The sequence below is a fragment of the Urocitellus parryii genome, chromosome 6 (assembly GCF_045843805.1).
Source record: "Urocitellus parryii isolate mUroPar1 chromosome 6, mUroPar1.hap1, whole genome shotgun sequence".
NCBI classification, from domain to species: Eukaryota; Metazoa; Chordata; class Mammalia; order Rodentia; family Sciuridae; genus Urocitellus; species Urocitellus parryii.
The window spans coordinates 85,950,948-85,968,272 of record NC_135536.1 but is presented as its reverse complement, the minus strand read 5'-3'; the positions used below and the strand labels follow the sequence as shown (position 1 = coordinate 85,968,272).

Genomic DNA, 17,325 nt, shown 5'->3' with positions numbered 1-17,325 from the left:
ATTTCCAGGGGAGGTTGTGTAAAATCAATCTAATAATCAATTTAATAATTAGAATTTTCAGGAAGTTTTATAACTTAGCATAAACTGTGTGCTTTTCTTTATAAGAAAGGATTAAGGGAGGTTGACAATAATTTGTTCTTATTTTATTTTTTTGGTACTAGGGATTGAACTCAGAGATACTCAACCACTGAGCCACATCCCTAACCCTATTTTGTATTTTATTTAGGACAGGATTTCATTGAGTTACTTAGTACCTCACTTTTTGCTGAGGCTGGCTTTGAACTCACAATCCTCCTGCCTCAGCCTCCAAAGCTGCTGGGATTATGGCGCACTTCTTGAAAGCTATGCATTTTGTTTTATTTTTATACAAAAATGCATTTTCAGAGGGTGAAAAACCTAAAAAATAGCATGTATAAAAATTAAAAGCATGGAACTTAAGCAGACATAAGGAACCTTAAAGATCTAGGCTAACATAATACACAACATGACACTCTTTTGAAAAGATCTACATGGATGATCAATCTTCTGTAGTTGGAGAGTAACTAAGAAGCTCCTAACTTTCCACCACAATCCATTCCACTATCAGACAAATCACATCATTAGCAAGTCCTCTTTCATAGAACAAAAATCTGCTCTCTACTTGATTAATTCCCATTCACTTATTCTATAATTTTTTCTCTCAGAGTCTAAGTTTATTCCTACTATACAAAAACATCTAGATTTTGTATCTGGCTATAGAAATAGTTTTCATTTATCAACTCTGCTCAAAATGAAGGTCAATAGATCTTGATAGCTACAAGTGCTCTCCTTACTTGCTGCAAGTAATAATAAACCTACACTTTTTTTATTTTCCAGTTGAGCTGATAGGCTCTGTAGTCACCAAGAGTCAAACCCACTGCACTGGGTTATATGCTTACAACCTAAGTAGTTCTTTTACCTGTAAGAGATAATAAATTAGTACTGATTCATTCTAAATCATTTGGTTTTGCAAACAACTGTTTCTTATGATCAAAGAAAATGCAGTATGCATGTTCACATACAGACTCATTAACTTCATGAGTATGTTACTTATTCTAAAATGCCCCAAACTGAAAAATCATATCATTTTTCATGACATATATTTTTAAGCAAGATTAAATTGATAGCCGAATTCAATCTGTAATTACGCCCACAAAAACAATAAAATATATTTTTTAAAAAATCTGGGACAAAAGTAAAAGTGGCTAATTGTGCCTAACAAGGATACAGAATATCTGTTTTCTTTGTACATTAGTACTTTTAAAATTTCTTAAAAATAAAAAAGCAACTTACCCATAAGCTAAATAATAAACTTATTTCTTGGCAAGACCCAGCTGGTTACCATGAGAATCTGAAAGTTCCTTTTAGAAAAGTTTTTTTTTTCATTGCCTTATGGCAGGGATTAATAAAAAAAATTCTGATTAAAAGCATTTTTATACCCTCATATCCCTTTAAGGAGGCAAATTAGATTTTCTCTCTTTCTCTCTCTCTCTCTCTCTCTCTCTCTCTCTCTCTCTCTATATATATATATATATATATATATATATATATCAGTGATTATTGGTATTAAGAATCCCTAAAAATAAAGAAAGAAGGTAAGTTCTCCAAACAAATTATTTCCCCCATAGAGATAAGGTCACAGACATATTGTAGGAAAAATCAATAGGTGAAATTTTCAGTTAAAAAAACACTGAAGATATACTTTCTATTAAAAGGACACAATGCAACTGTTATATTTTGGGGAAGTTATTTTATAATTCCAGGTCTCATCTATAGGAATAAGGAAGATCTTATTTAATCAAAATCCTTTCCAATTCCAAATTTCTTTGATTCTGTGAAACACCCAAGACTTGGTTTTATGCTAGATAGTTCCCATAAATGCTTGGCATGCATTATTCAACACTTATCCAACAGCAGATACTTTTAACATTTCTTTAAAATGAATTTCTGCTTCTATTACTTCCACTAGTAACATCAGTAGATAGCTAACACTTTAGTACTTGCTATGTATAGAAACAGTTCAATGCTTTATATGGATTATATTTAATCCTTATAATCACCTTCCAGACAGGTATGGTTATTATCCTCATTTTGGAGATGAGAAAACTAAGGATTGTGGAAGTCTAAGACCACATAACTGGTAAATGGCAAATGGCATAGTGGAGCCTTGAACCTGGTCATTAGAAGGAACTCAAATTTCCTGTAGAAGTGCATTTCAAAGGTTGTGATTAAAATAAGATAGCACAAAACCACACACATCCTCTTTTGGTCACAAGGCCGACTTACAACTTAATAAGATAACACTAAGAAAATAAGAAACAAAATTCTGCACCTAGTCTTAAAACTAAATCTTACTAAACTTAACCTGAACTGCAAAACCACAGCCAACATAAACAATGGCCTTAGCCTTCCACTGGGAAATTGCTTTATACAGATAAATCAACTCTCATTTAAAATATAATTTTAAAAACTGGTAGAATTCTTGTTCACTCACCAACTTTCAAAGAATTATACTAAGACAATAAAAAACAAATTCACTGAGTACATATATGTGCTAAGTAAACATAAAGAATCATTTCTAAGGGTTCTAATAAAAAAAGATGAATTTTTGTCTTGAGATCTATTTTCATTACTACTAGTGAAAACAGCACATACATAGTTCTACCATACACTCCTTCATACAGGTTTTCATCTTTCAATCTGCTTTGAAATAGCTAAGACATAATCCCATATTACTTGCCACTGATATTACCTTAACACCATAAAAAAAAATAATAATAATAATAATAATGGTGTTAAGGTTATTGTTGTGTTGTTGTTGTTGTTGTTATTATTATTATTATTCTACATTCTATTCTATTCTAAGGAGGCAAATTAGCATCCAGGGGTGCTCTACCAGAACTATTTCTGCATCGCTTTTTATTTTTTATTTTGCTGCAGGGTCACCCAGCCTGGCCGTGAACCTGCAACCTTACTGCCTCAGCCTCCCAAGGTGTTGACCATGCCACATGCTTGGTCAGAAATTTTAAATACACTTTTTTCCTTTAACACAGAAGCACAAATATAAGATTTAAGAATATTATTCTTTTTGACAAAGATGGACTACAAACTATCACAGAAACCTATGAAAAAAATGTTTACCAAACAAGCATCAGCCTAAAATTTGGAACTACACAAAGTACATCCCTTTTTGTACTTATACATGTCAGTCTCTAGTCCAGCAAAATTTAATACACCATAAGAACGTCCCATAAAAACTAATAAAGTGACTCTAAGATAAGATTATTAAGGATAAACTACACTGTTTTATGAATCAAGTATAAACTGAGAATGAACAGGATCAACATGTGCAAGCCAAAATAATTTTTAAACAGAAAAGACTTACTTACTCACCAGATTCTCAATCTTAAAACTAAAGGACAGTGTGAAAGCCTGAACAAAATATATCAAAGAACTGAAACAGTTCTTCACATAGACTGTTTGTTTACTCACTTGGAATATGGGAAAAGTAATTCCAACTCATGAAGATGTTCTGAGAATAAATGTAACCAACAAGGTCCCTATAAATGTTAAACAGTTAGATATGATTTAGAGTATATTAAATTACTACAATTATGAAATGACAGTGTGATAAAAGGCACACATAAAAATAACTAAATCTAGTATTATATTTATGTATTATATGTTTAGACCTTATATACAAATTCTAAGCCATTTGAATTCATTGATATTGAAATAATTTACAATCACCATATTATCTATCACTACTTAACTATATACCTAGGGAAAAGTCCCAATAAACAGAAACATTCTCAGTATAATATATACACACTCAAATATTACCAATGTCTAAAATACTGCCTTACTCCTAGCAAGCATATAATAAATACTTTTGGAACTACAGTAACTATTTCTGTTTTGAAATAACCGTACTTATTATTATCAAATACGTTTCTTAAATATATTTTAAGTAGGTTGTTCCCTCTTCCTTGCCAGGAAAGACAAATAGCAAAAATAATGGAAAAGAAAATATAAGAAAGGACTAATATGGGCAAGTAGAGATACAGTCTTCAGACAAAAAAGGCCCAAGTTTACATTCCAACTCTTATGACTTTATCTGGGTGTCATGAATAAGACAACTTCAGCTTGTTTTTCTGCATATATAAAACCTCACCCCAAAGCAAATTAAGCACACCAAGCACCTAATTCTAACATATTCTCTAATAACAGGAACCAGAGCTCCTTGGAGAAAGTGGGATGATTCCAAAAAGCTAGGGCAAAGAAAGCATGCAATGAACCTGGAACATCTTGTGATACCAGAAAGGAAGTGCTCAAATACAGGGATGGTCAAAAGAACAGAAGCCAACTTGATGGGGCATCCCAACAGTCAAATCTGGGACTACTGAGCATTAAAAAAAAAATTATAAGGGCTATAATCCACACTAATGGAAATACATAAATGTGAAAAGGAAAGTTTATAAAATTTCAATTAATAAAAGTAGAAGAAATGGTGGGACTAGGAAAAAAATCATCATTTGGCAAACATCACAATAATTACTGCAGGGAGGAATCATCAACAATGTTAAAATGGTAAACAAATGTATGATAGAAAATAGGATATGTACATGGTCTCAAAGTATTTTCCCAGAAGATGCTTATTACAAAGAGAACTTAATATGTGAGAAACCTACAAATATCATCTTTAACAAATGGTCAGTACGATCAACTTTAATCTCCTAATCTGATGTACCAGAAGACTTTCACTATACTACAAAACTGTTGATAAAAATAACTTGAACTTGGAACATTCTACAAAATACCTAGCCAGTACTCTTCAAAAGTGTCAAGATTATAAAAAAAAGTCTGAAGAGCTGTTTTAGATTAAATAAAATTAAAGACACATGACAACTTAATGCAATATGTGATAATAGATTGTATCCTAACTAGAACAACTAGAAAACCTGAATTAAATCAATAGATAATAATATTGTTTAGATTGTTAATTTTCTGACTTGATGTAAGATGTTAACATTTTGGACACTGCCTGAAGAGGATATGTGTATTCTTTGTACACACTGTACATTCTTGGTATTCACTATGGACCTTAAAGTGTAAGAATTTTTTGAAGGAACACGGCAATATGAGGAGGTCTAGTTTATAAGTACTTTACCTGCCACCTATCTTTGATAACTCTAGTATGTAACAGTTAAAAATTCTCAAGACTACCAAATTTGGCAAGCAGCAATGACAGTCAAGCATTGTTTATATAATCTCTTCACTATTTCTACTTTGACCTCTCACCCATACAATCTTCAGTTTTTTAGTATAAATAACTGAATGGAATGGGAGAGAGAAATTTAGTTCAGTAAGTTCATGACAAATTATTTTAGGAGTCTGGAATCACAACTGTGTTCTTCACTTAAAATACCCCTTCATTTCTCAATCAGAATTCTAGGCTGTATGGACCATCTATATGTCATAGAATAACACATCTTAAGCTCTTATATTAAATCCTAACCCAATTGGGCTAATTATCATAGAATTACAAATTATTCATTTCAAAATGCTTGTTAGTGAAGAAACTGATTTTTAAAAAGTATTAAAATCCCACCCAGCAAATAAAGTATAATGCATATACATATAAATAAAATTTTATTTACAAGACATAAAATGTGAATTTAGCAGTTATAGAAAGACTAAGGTCAAAATATTCTTTTGGTCCTTTTCTCTATGTTGTTAACAGACATCAAATCTTTAACCCTAAGATGAGTTAAGAAGGGGTTGGGGTGGTGGCTTAGCAATAGAGTGCTCGCCTCGAATGTGCGAGACCCTGGGTTCATTCCACAGCACCACATAAAAATAAATAAGTGAAATAAAGGTATATAAAAAAAGAATATATAAGGATTTTCTTTAAAAAAGATGAGTTAAGAAGACATAAAATCTAGCCTGCTATACAAACTTCAAGGTGAATTAAAGACAAATAAGACAAAAACGAGATGTACAGAATGAAATTGTCTCAATGTTCTGCCCAACGCTAATCCTATCTACCTAATTTTGCACTGTCTGATGAGAACATGGAAGAAAACAGTCACAGTACAGATTAGTAGCTACTTTTTTTGTTTACTGGAACTTTTAGATTTTAAGTTTTTGTGAAGAGCTGTTTTCTAACATTTAAACTGAAATCAGTTTTTCAAACAGGTTATATTCCTTTAAAAAAAAAAAAGTAACCCCACCTTCAGGCTAAATGAAAATGAGCACTAATTATTTCATGAACATAGTACCACTCTTCTGAAGAACTAAAAGTTCTTTTTAATATTCTTTTATCTCCAATGGAAAAAAACATATTATTGGGGAGAAGAGTTTACATTTGTCTTAAAATCCCTATGAAGTAGGCACACATTATCCTAGTTTTACAGTTGGAGAATCAAACACAAGGACAGGTTATACAATTTGCCAAAGTTTTAATGCTAACATCAGCAGTTAACTCCAGGATCATGTTAATTGTGAACTACAGGTTAACTGTAGAAATTAAATTACTGAATTTTCTTTTGAAAGGGCTGCTCTAACCCCATTAAGAATGAAGTTCACAAAAACTACATACTTTCAACACCTCTTTCACCACCAACACCCTTATCTTCAACTTCCAATTCCAAAATTCTTACTCCTGCCTCTTTAAATTGTAGAGACAGATGGCAACATTTATATTTCTACTCTAAGTCATTCAACCTACACTCACTCAAACATGCTGCCACTGGCTCAGAGTACCTCTCCTCAATTTCTGATGCCACTCCAGCAACTTTAACACTTGTATAGTTGACTTTTTAAAAAACACACTAGCAGATCCTAGCTTCTCTACTCCAATAACCTTCATCTCTCTTTCTACTTTTTAATCTTCCCTCAAGTCACTCTAGAGAACTTGTTCTCTGATCAAAAATTTCTTTATCTTAATTTCTCCCACTTGCAATACACATGCGCTGTAACTTTACTAAACCTTCAATACAGTCATAAGTTCTACATTCCTATCTATCACTTCAAGCATATCTTAAAAATATAGCTTATTTGGGCTGGGGATGTGGCTCAAGCTGTAGCCCGCTTGCCTGGCATGCATGAGGCACTGGGTTCGATCCTCAGCACCACATAAAAATAAAGACACTGTGTCCACATATAACTAAAAAATAAATATTAAAAAAACCTATTCTGCCAATATTTTCACCTTATTTAAGATGATTCCACATTTTTCCTATTCCTTTCTTTACATCCAGTCAAGTAATCCTATGTATTAAACATCTGAATTGCCCCTCAAATTCATCTCAAATACTTCCAAATACTTTACTACTTCAGGCGTTGGTGAGTCTATTTATTTGTTTTGTTTGCTTTCCACACAAATTTGCTATTACTCTCTCACTTAAAATAATGACTCCCTGTTGCTGCCTACATTAATAAAACCTCTAGTGTTTCTCATTAAGTATCCCTACTGACTAAAGAGGGTTGTGGTGCTGGGAGAGTATTTCGAAGAAAAAATTTTCTTTGAACTCTTCAGTGCTTCATCTGAAAAATTAATGAAAATTCTGTTCAAAATTCATGACATTACAGACCAGTGAAATAAGTTTGCTTTATGTTACAGGTTCAGTCACCTCTCTTTGCCTCGAGACTGCTGATATACAATTAAGCACAAATCTAAACTACTAACAATTTTGTCCCCCAATACTTACTCCCTCACAACTCCTCCAAACAAAAGTATCAAAAAAACTATTGCTTTTCTCCTTTTTCCTTTTCTCATTCTATGCTATCCCCCCACCACTTCTTGGTTGGAATTCCCTTTCTGTTTTCCATGCCCTTATCCATCAATGACTCCTAAAATGTTACCTCTATCCTAAAGTCTTTCTTCACACATTCCCTCCAAGGATATCTACCCCCAGACAGAATCGCCTCCCCATGGGTCTTGAAGAACTTCATAAGCAGAATGCTCATCACATTTCTGAAGAATCTATCTTCCTTGGAGAATTGTGAAAGAGTTAAAAGTTTACTTATCTTTATATCTCCAGAGTTGAAAAAGTCAAGTGCCTGGGAAGTACTCAAATGTCACTAAACTGAAATCCTTGAAGAAAAAAATCGTTTTTATCTGTTCAAATCTGTTTACCTTAATGCATAAGAAATATGTATACATACAGGTATGATGTATGTTTGTATTCCAGTAACTAAAAATGTTGTTACATATCAAGAAGAAAAACCCAGAACTGATTCCTAATCCAATCTCAGTCTCAAAAATAACACAATAAGCTAGTAAAAACAAACAAAAAAGGTATGGTGATTTTGTGTTGAAGTTAATATAACATTCTAATGTGGTAAAAGGTAAAAAAAAAGGTCCAGAAAAGTCACAACTCATTAAATTTCATCTAAATTTTTGGTATTACTACAATAATCCTAAAGAGAAGACATTAACAAATACTATGCATTTGCAAAAACATTTTATAACCATGTGTACTCTCCAAGCAAGACATATCTAATCGTATGTAATAGTATCACTAAATACTACCAGGAAAATAATTACATTCCACATTCTAAGTCATAATAGCATTCATTTACACTAAAGTAATATTTGAAAATAAAATTACTAAACTTATGGACAGAAATTTCCAATTATTCTTGAGTTTACTAAAGCTTATTCTTTGTTCCCTAACACTCTGCAAGATAATTTTAAAATTTCACAGTTTCCAGTAGTCAATCCTACATTTATGAGTAACTGATATGATCTAGTAAAAAAGAATTTCAGAAGTATGAAAAAAATTAGGATTCTAGAACTAAAAGAAACCCTAAAATTGATCAAATCCAATACTCAAGTTAAATTAGAAAAATTAAAAATCTAGATTTCTAAAGAGCAGAAAAATATATCTATACTTATGAACATTTCCTATGGGGAGAAATTAGACAATATTACATTTCTGACATTTACTAAGATCATATTATCATTTCTCTCCTCTAATCTTCAGATGCGATAAACTGATTTTTTTCATGTTTATCCAGCATTCTCAAAATAAACCCTGTGAGATTTTGTTTTATATTTAGTTCACTGAATTGGGTTTGATTTTTTTAGTTTTTGAAAATGCATAACCAATATCTCTAAATATTCACTCTCCTCATCTCTATTCTTAGGGAATTAGCTATATATTGTATTGTTCATCATCTCCTTCATATTTCTCAATCTTTATATTTTATATCTCCATCTTTAATTTCAACTTTTAGAGCCTCCATGTAAGAGAAGATTTTAATCTTGTGTGTAATGGACTTTCTGCAGTACAATGAAGCCTATGGCCCCCTTCTCAGATCAATGTTGAAGACCTAAGTATTTTTCATTTTTATATAGTAATAAAGTGGTTCCTTAATACATTTAACATAAGATATAGCAATGGTCTTAATAACTAGAATAATTTCAAGGTAGTGTGATGACTATAAATATTTGTCAGGATAGCTTTAACAACTGAACAGAAATTATGCTGTAAGAAAAAATCTGTAATTTCTGTGGGTATTATGGGATGAATTGTGTCCCTCAAAAATATACTGTTGAAGTCCCTAATCTCCAATACCTTAGAATGTGACCTTACTTAGAAACAAGGCTGTTACAGATCTATTAATTAAGATGAAGTCATTCTGAAGTAAGGTTGGCTCCTAATCCAATGATTGGTATCCTTATAAGATCAGATGAAAATAGACACACATGGGAAAAAGGACATATGATGATGTAGGCAGAGACTGAAGTTATGTAGCTGCAAGCCACTGAATGACAAGGATTCTCATCAACCACCAAGAAGCAAGGAAGGAGTGCCATGTGGGGTGTGTGTGTATGTGTGTGTGTGTGTGTGTGTGTGTGTGTGTGAGATTGCTGTACCCCCTCCTCCAACTCCCCATTTCATAGGGAACATAGGAACATAGTACAACCAACACTTGATTTTGGACTTTTACCCTCAAGAATTGTGAGGCAATAAATTTCTTTTGTTATTAAAAAAACTCAGTTTGTGGGGCTTTGTTAAGGAAGCCCTAGGAAACTAATATTTGCTATCATAAGTATCTCTAATACACTATGGCTTGTCGGCATTTTCTTCATTTATGAATATAAACAAATCTTGATGTTAATTAAAATGTCACTTTTTCCCATTCAAGCCCACAAACACTCTGAATTTTAAGAACCTTTGTCTACAGTCATTTAACACCTTGGCTTAAGATCCATTATTAGTGTACTGTTTTGACAAAAACCCAGTTTTCCATTCCATGTTACAAAAACAAAATCTCACAGATTTGTAACGACTTTGTTTTTGGACTGAGATGCAGCTCCTGACACCACGTGTCACAGTGAAGAATTAAATCTAAATATTAAATAATAATAAAACTCATTATCTATGTTAACTTCTTAAACTAAATAAACATACGATTATTCCTTAGTGTTAGATCAATATAATTTGAATAAATGACCAAGTGAGAAGTATTATTTTTGGTACTTTGTGGTCATTAAAGAATGAAGACCGGTACGCTGTAATTCCTTATAGAATTATTCAAGTTGGCATTTAAGTTCAAGAGCCTTCTGCTCACTTATTCATCTCAACCATGGGTAGAAGTTATATATATATTTTTTTGAATAAGCAGTACAAAGTTCTCCATTTTTATGTAAAAACCAAGAGGTACACCATAAAACTAAGAAATCTGTATGTTTTATCCTTTCCAGTTCAATTTCCAATTCTTTATCCCTAGTCACCTTCTCATAATTGGCATCTTGGAGGAGCTGGGGGGAGAAGATCAGATTTAAAGAATTTAAAGTGATCCAAGCCAGAGATATATTCAATTTTCTATGTTAAAAAAAGACAAACATCTACCACTCCTTGCTGATGACGTGGTTCTTCAGATATATCACAAAGCTCAGAGGCTAAGTACATTCAAATATTCCAATAGCACCTAGGATAGGTTTAGGCCTGAACTAAGTTATTTCTCAAATTTACTGAAATAAAAAATGAGGCAAATTTTTAGCTAAAATAAAAAGAATAAGGATAATATATTGATTTATTTTTCTCATAATTTTCAACCTATTTTTCTAACACAGCTAATGCTCTCAAATGCATAAATTCACAAGAAACAAATACAAGGTAGTATGACTACATTAATTCAACCTATTTATTAAGCATCTATCACTAAGAATTGTGCTAGTCATACAAATGAAAGCAAGGAATTATGTAAAAGGGGACATAGAAATAAGCAAATGATTTCATATTATGTGATTTGTAAAAAACCCTAATATAAATATGTATTAGGTACAAGACAATACATAAGGAGGGAATGTTGGAGGAGCAGTAAAGCATAAAAGAGAAAATCTTTTGATTTGAGTTAACATCTCATACCAAAAGTCAAGAGAAAATTTCTGCAGGGGAGAGATTATTTTAGGTGTGCTGGCATGCTGTATTTAAAAAAATACAATTCAAGGTCATAAAGTTTTAAGTCAGAAAGCAGAAGGAAATAAAGCTGAAAAAATTAGGCAGTCATTTAGCTCATTTAACTCAAACATTCTAAGCAAATGTTTATATTATGTATACACTACATCGATATTTATAAACATTACTTGACAATATTACACAGCTCTCCAATGCTTCTGTTCATATCTAGAGAGCTTTCCAATTACACATGTATATATGCATGCATATATACACATAAAGACATATATATATATTGAATATATATATATATTTTTTCACATACATCCTCAGAATAATCCATCACAAGGTACATTTTTAATAAGGCATCAAATAACATAATCATAAAAATGTGTTTTATTTATGAAATAAAAAGGTTCTAACCCAGATTACACCAAGTTTATCACAAGTGACCTAATTCTAGTTAACCTAGTTTTAGTATCTTATATAATCCCAATTTGCCATTAGAAAACCTAGTACTGACATAGTAAGTATGTCTGGCTAATGAGAGCATACTAAGTAAAATGTTTAATATTTCAGCTATTTCACTTTTCAAGACTTTGCCAAAATGGCAGAGGATATGCAGTATTATATTCACTCACCAGCAAAGGACAAAGACCCTTACTATCACATAATTTGCCTTTAAATATTTACAATTCTACTTAAATTCTATTCAATCACACAAATGCTTTATGGAAGCATTTGTCTGGAATATTAATAATTTCTGTAAGACAAAAAGGTTACAGACCAAAAAAAAATCATGTTTAGCTAATCCCTTCATTTATTTACAACAGAAAGCATTTTACCCTATTTTCAAAAGTTAAGAATTTTAAACCCAAATTTGAAAGATTGAGATACAAATGTTTTATGCTATTCAAATTCCTTTCTTCCTCATTTAGCTTGTTTACTGTTTAAGGCAAAATCTTAAACAGATTCTTCACTAATTCTTAAACACATATTCACAACCATCCTCTAAGAGTTATCTTTTTCTCTACACAGAATTCTAAAGTCAAATAATAAGACTTCACAATAAGACCTCTAGAGGCCTTACTGGATTTTAACACAAAAGCTATCTAGAAAAAGTTAATATCCCAAGAAATGGGTGATTTTCACTTATTTTAAAGTGAATTGTGTCCCTCAAAAATATACTGTTGAAATCAGGTTTAAAAAAAAAATGACTAGGGTTAAGAACACTCTTTGATGTAATTAAATCCCTATGAACTGTGGCTTTAAAAAAGAATATGAGTAAAAAGCCCAAATAAAATCCTTATTACAGTACAGTTTTAAACTATGCTAAGACATTAAGAACTTGTGCTGTAATATCTCTTTTATTTCTTCATAATGTGATTATAAATAATAAATTTTCATGAGAACATTACTTCATATATTAAGGATGAGACATAAATTATCAGATTAAAAGCTACATTCCAAAGAAGTTCACTCTTTGTGGTTTAGCTAATGCACAAGCAAACAATGTCAGCTCAAGCATAATTTATTACCAGATGAACATCACTTTCTATTATAGTTTTTAAAAATGAAACCAAGATTTTTCTCCATAAAGAGTTAACATCTCATACCAAAATATTAATACCAAATAAATATTTAACAGTATTATATAGTTTGTAGAGAACAATTTATAATAAAGCAGGATACATTTGAGAAAACTGAATTTTGAGTCTAGATGAGTAAGGTAATTTCCAAGTGGTCCCATACTAAGCACATTTAGAATTAAAAAGAAAAAAGTAATCATACCAATGAAGTTCAGTATTTCCAAAAATCAACATCTTGATAATTATAAACCTCTTAAAATATTTTCTCATCTTATTGTAACTGGGGTATGTATCATCCAGTGCTTTACACAGACACTTGTATTCCCGGTTTATCTATCAATGATGGTAAGTATTTTTTTTTTTTTTAAAAGGGCCCATTTAGAAACACTCTATTTTACACGTGTGTCAAATTCAAATTCCACCATTTGTTTTTCTATCAGCTGCAGCCACAAGGAGATATTCAACACTTTAAAACAAAAATTGACAGGAAATATTTTCCCATTTCTAAAATAGAAACTTAACATTTTGATCCCAGCTACTCAAAAAATACCAAAAGTTACCGTTATTCCGTACAGCTTTTCAGCAGTTTTTCTCCTAACTAAGCACTAAGACAGACTTCTTGATCTCCCTCAAAGTAGGTCTAATCTGCGGAAGGCAGTGAGACACTGTTCTGCACTGTGAATGGACAGCCAGGTATTTTATGAATGGAGGCAATCACGTGATCCCAGCACCTCCCAGAACTGATATTTCCCACATAACTGTGTCAACATTCTGAGAACTGGGGTAGTTGTTTGTGTGTGCGTTATGTTTCTAAATTTAATCAAAAACTTCAAGTTCTCCTTACTTCCTGAATTCAAAAATATACATATAGACAAAGAAGCTTCGAATTTTTTCTTGGGAAATTCTTTCAAGGTGTCCAAGGTGATGGATGTTTAATTATTTTTTTATGAATGAAGAGTGTGTTATGCAAATGAGGGCGATTCACAAAAAGAGAGAGAACATGGCGGCCACTTCTGCTTCCAGACTGCGCTGACACTGCAGCAATTACCTCCTTCTACACCCGCTCATCAGAAGGGTGGTTTTGTTTTTTTGTTTGTTTGGTTGTTTTTTTTTAGGAGGGGGGATACTGCTTGTCATTTTTGTAGTTATTTCATGTCAAACTGGCCTCGGCACCGGACTTTAAAGTTTCCTCAAAAGGTCTGACTTGAGGAATGCACTTTGTTTAAAGGAACGCATCCTAAGAACTAGTCCTAACTCACTTAACTCTTTCTAACCCTCCAAAGATAAACAAAAACTCAACTACAAGAAAACGGATACTAATATTCTGCACAGAATTAAATCCATTCTCCGTAGGAAACTATTACCACCACAGCATTATTCCCCCAGGCAGCTCCTACGATGAAACAAAATATTTAACAGGCAAACTATTTCGTTTGGAAAACATAAAGGCAGCCCAAATAAGCAAAAACTTAAAATTGGGATACTCTAGAAGTTGATGAAGTCACCAACATGTTCAAGCATTATGAAATTCTGTTAAATCAACGTAATTGATGTGTCTTAATATAGCCGGAAAAGTAGAAACCAGCTCTCAAAATTCTTAATTCTGAGTTCTTTAGGAGAAGACACATCCAATATTTACAAAGGTAAACACAATAGGTCAACATCTCCCACACTCCAGGTGTCCTTAATCCTATTAAATTTCAAAAATGTTTCCCTAACCCTATTTTTTACAAGAATCTTACAGGTCATAAGTTTAAAAGGAGAGACGAAGGGGGAAGACAAAGGCTTAATCGGTATTTAAGAGTCACTGACTCATCGAATTAAGATTCAAAAGCAGTTTGCTGCAGGAGGTGCTCCCACACATTAGTTTCCAAGTGAAATAGCTATAAAGGAAGAAGGATGGATATCCAAGGTATGTTGCCTGGCATGACAGCGCAAAGAAGGACAAGGCTAGGGTCTTCGAGGCAGAGGGGCAATTTCTATTCCACTTCTATCCATCCACAGTTCTCCATCAACAATTGCCATCCCACTTCTTCACTTAATACCCTTCCCAGGCAGAGAGCAACTCAATCTAAGAGATGGAGGGGGTTGCTGCCATTAAATAAAATGGCCCCAAAAATAGGTTATCTCCAACACAAGATGCACCAACTCTCCAGGGCTGCCAGTTTTCCGGCACCCAAGTCTCCACCAAGTCTGGGGAAGTGCCGAGGGAGAACTGGGGGAGGGGAGTTAGCAATCAAGATCAATGAGGCGCTTACTCGTTGTCAGAAGTCGCCGTCTCCTCGCTCATCTTTCCCTCACCGTGATCCGATCCGGAGATGGAGGAGCAACAGCAGGCGGGGTAGTAGCAGCAGCACCGAGGGGCAGCAGGCAGCGGCGGCCGGGGGGGCGCGGGGGCAGCGGCTCAGGGGCCTCACCATGGTGGATGCCTCACCCAGAACGGTGCCCCCCCAGCCGGGAACCCCGGCCACCCCCGCAGGGGGGTGGCAGCAGGAATCTTTGCCGTGGCGACCCCAGCCTCTTCCCTCGCCTCAGCGCCCGGCCAGGGAGATCCTGAGAGGCCGGGTGGAAAAGGGAAAATGGAAGAGGGGCTGCAAAGGCTGGCTGGAGAGCTGCTCCTCCAGCCACTGGGGTGGAGCGCCGCGGGGTCGGTCCGGCCAGGAAGAAGCGGGCGGGCGGAGAAGCCGGGAGCAGAGGCGGCGCTTCCCTCAGGGATGCGGCGAGGAGGAAGCAGAGCTCCGCTCGGTGGGGGCCGGCGGGGGGGTGCCAAGCCCAGGCTCCGGGCGGCGGCGGCGCGGTCCTGCCGGAGCCCACCCCACCATCTCCCGCCCCGCCGCTGGCTGCCCGCTCAGCCACCGGCGGCGCCGGGGTCGGCCCTCAGGCACGAGCGGAACCGGACAAGGGGGCCCGCGGCGGCGGATTCCTCCAGACACGCTCCAGCCGGGACTCCTCCTGAAGGGGGAGGCAGGGGCGGCGAGGAGCGTGAGAGGAGAGGGGCAGACGAGCTGGTTGCTCCCACCCGAGCCTGAGAAGAGCGGGAGAGCTTGTAGATACAGGGTCCCGAGAAGCCGCGGCAGAGGAGAGCGGCCGCAGGTCCCCACCAACCGGTGCACACCAACAGCTCCGCGGGCCAGCTCCTCTCGCCCTCCAGAGGGGAGCTGCGAGGGGGGCCGCGGAAGCGCTCACGCCGCCCGCTCCTTCCGCCGCCGCCGCTGCCCGAACCGGGGGCGCCCGCGGGAGAAGGAGGAGAAGTAGTCCCTCGCGACTTCTCTCGGCCGCCTGCTTCCCCCGGGAGCCAGAGCGGACGCGGGGTGGGGCTGCCAAACGGGGGGTGCCCCGGCCGTGGCGGGCTATGGGTGGAAGGACTAAAAACTGCAGCCCCCGGACGAATCACTGCAACTCGAAGTCGTGTGCAGCATAGCAAGTTTCAGGAAAGTAGTTCCCTCCTCCCTTCATTTCCCAAATCGTTGTCGAGCCACTTGAGCGGGGAAAGGGGGAGGGAGGCGGAGGGATATGTCACTGCACCGCGCTTGGTGTGCGTGCGCGCGCTCCAAACTCTTGGCACGCTGCGAAAGGGGGCGGGGGTGTGAGCTGCTAGGGGAGCTGCTTGGGAGGTTGCATTGTTGCGGTGCGTTACCCCTCGTTACTCTGCTTGGAATATCTGGGTTGCTTGAACAAATTAGCTACAAAGACATTGTGCTCAAGGAGCAAATCTGGATGGTGCTCTGTTCTGCTGTGTGTGTGTGTGTGTGTGTCTTGCAGAACGAAGAATGGAACTGGCTTGAGTTCATCGTTAGTTAGAGGGGGTTATGGGCTGGGACTGCAAACACAGCTCCTCCTGCTGTCCCTAAGGTTGCATTGCTGCAGTCCCCTAGCTTCATGCACTAGAAGAGAGAGAACGAGAGGGGGGTGGGGAGAGGGAGGGTGTTTTAATAGCTCGCTGCCTGATTCTTACTGCGCAAGAGATATGCCATGCAGGGCATTCATCTCCGAAAGCCAGAGTGGTTGTTAATGGAGAATGACTTCCATTGAAACCCAGGGTAGGCGTGTTACATGGATCTGGCGCATCCAGAAGCACAGGAAATAACTCCCGCTGCGAGTGAGGTTGCATAACTGTAGCGCAGGAGATGCCTCTGTAGCACCAACTGCTCTGAAAGGAGGTGGAACGCTTATTGGATAGGCAGCTGTCACGGTTGCATTGTCAGAGGACAATGTATGCATTCATTTCGAAAGGTTTTTGCAAAGAAACCTACTGGGATTGTGAGCTGGAGCCTAGTGTCTGTCCTACTGAGGACTGGAGCTCC

General features: G+C 36.2%; 1 protein-coding gene across 1 annotated transcript in view; it reads right to left on the bottom strand.

The window, feature by feature from the left end:
• The window catches only part of Spred1 (sprouty related EVH1 domain containing 1), a 79,224-nt gene extending 63,343 nt beyond the window's left edge, over nucleotides 1-15,881 (bottom strand). The window contains exon 1 of the mRNA XM_026393101.2: nucleotides 15,280-15,881. Coding sequence (XP_026248886.2) covers nucleotides 15,280-15,311 — 32 coding nt within the window. The 5' untranslated portion in view covers nucleotides 15,312-15,881. The remainder of the gene's footprint in view (nucleotides 1-15,279) is intronic.
• Between the last annotated feature and the right edge of the window lie 1,444 nt (nucleotides 15,882-17,325).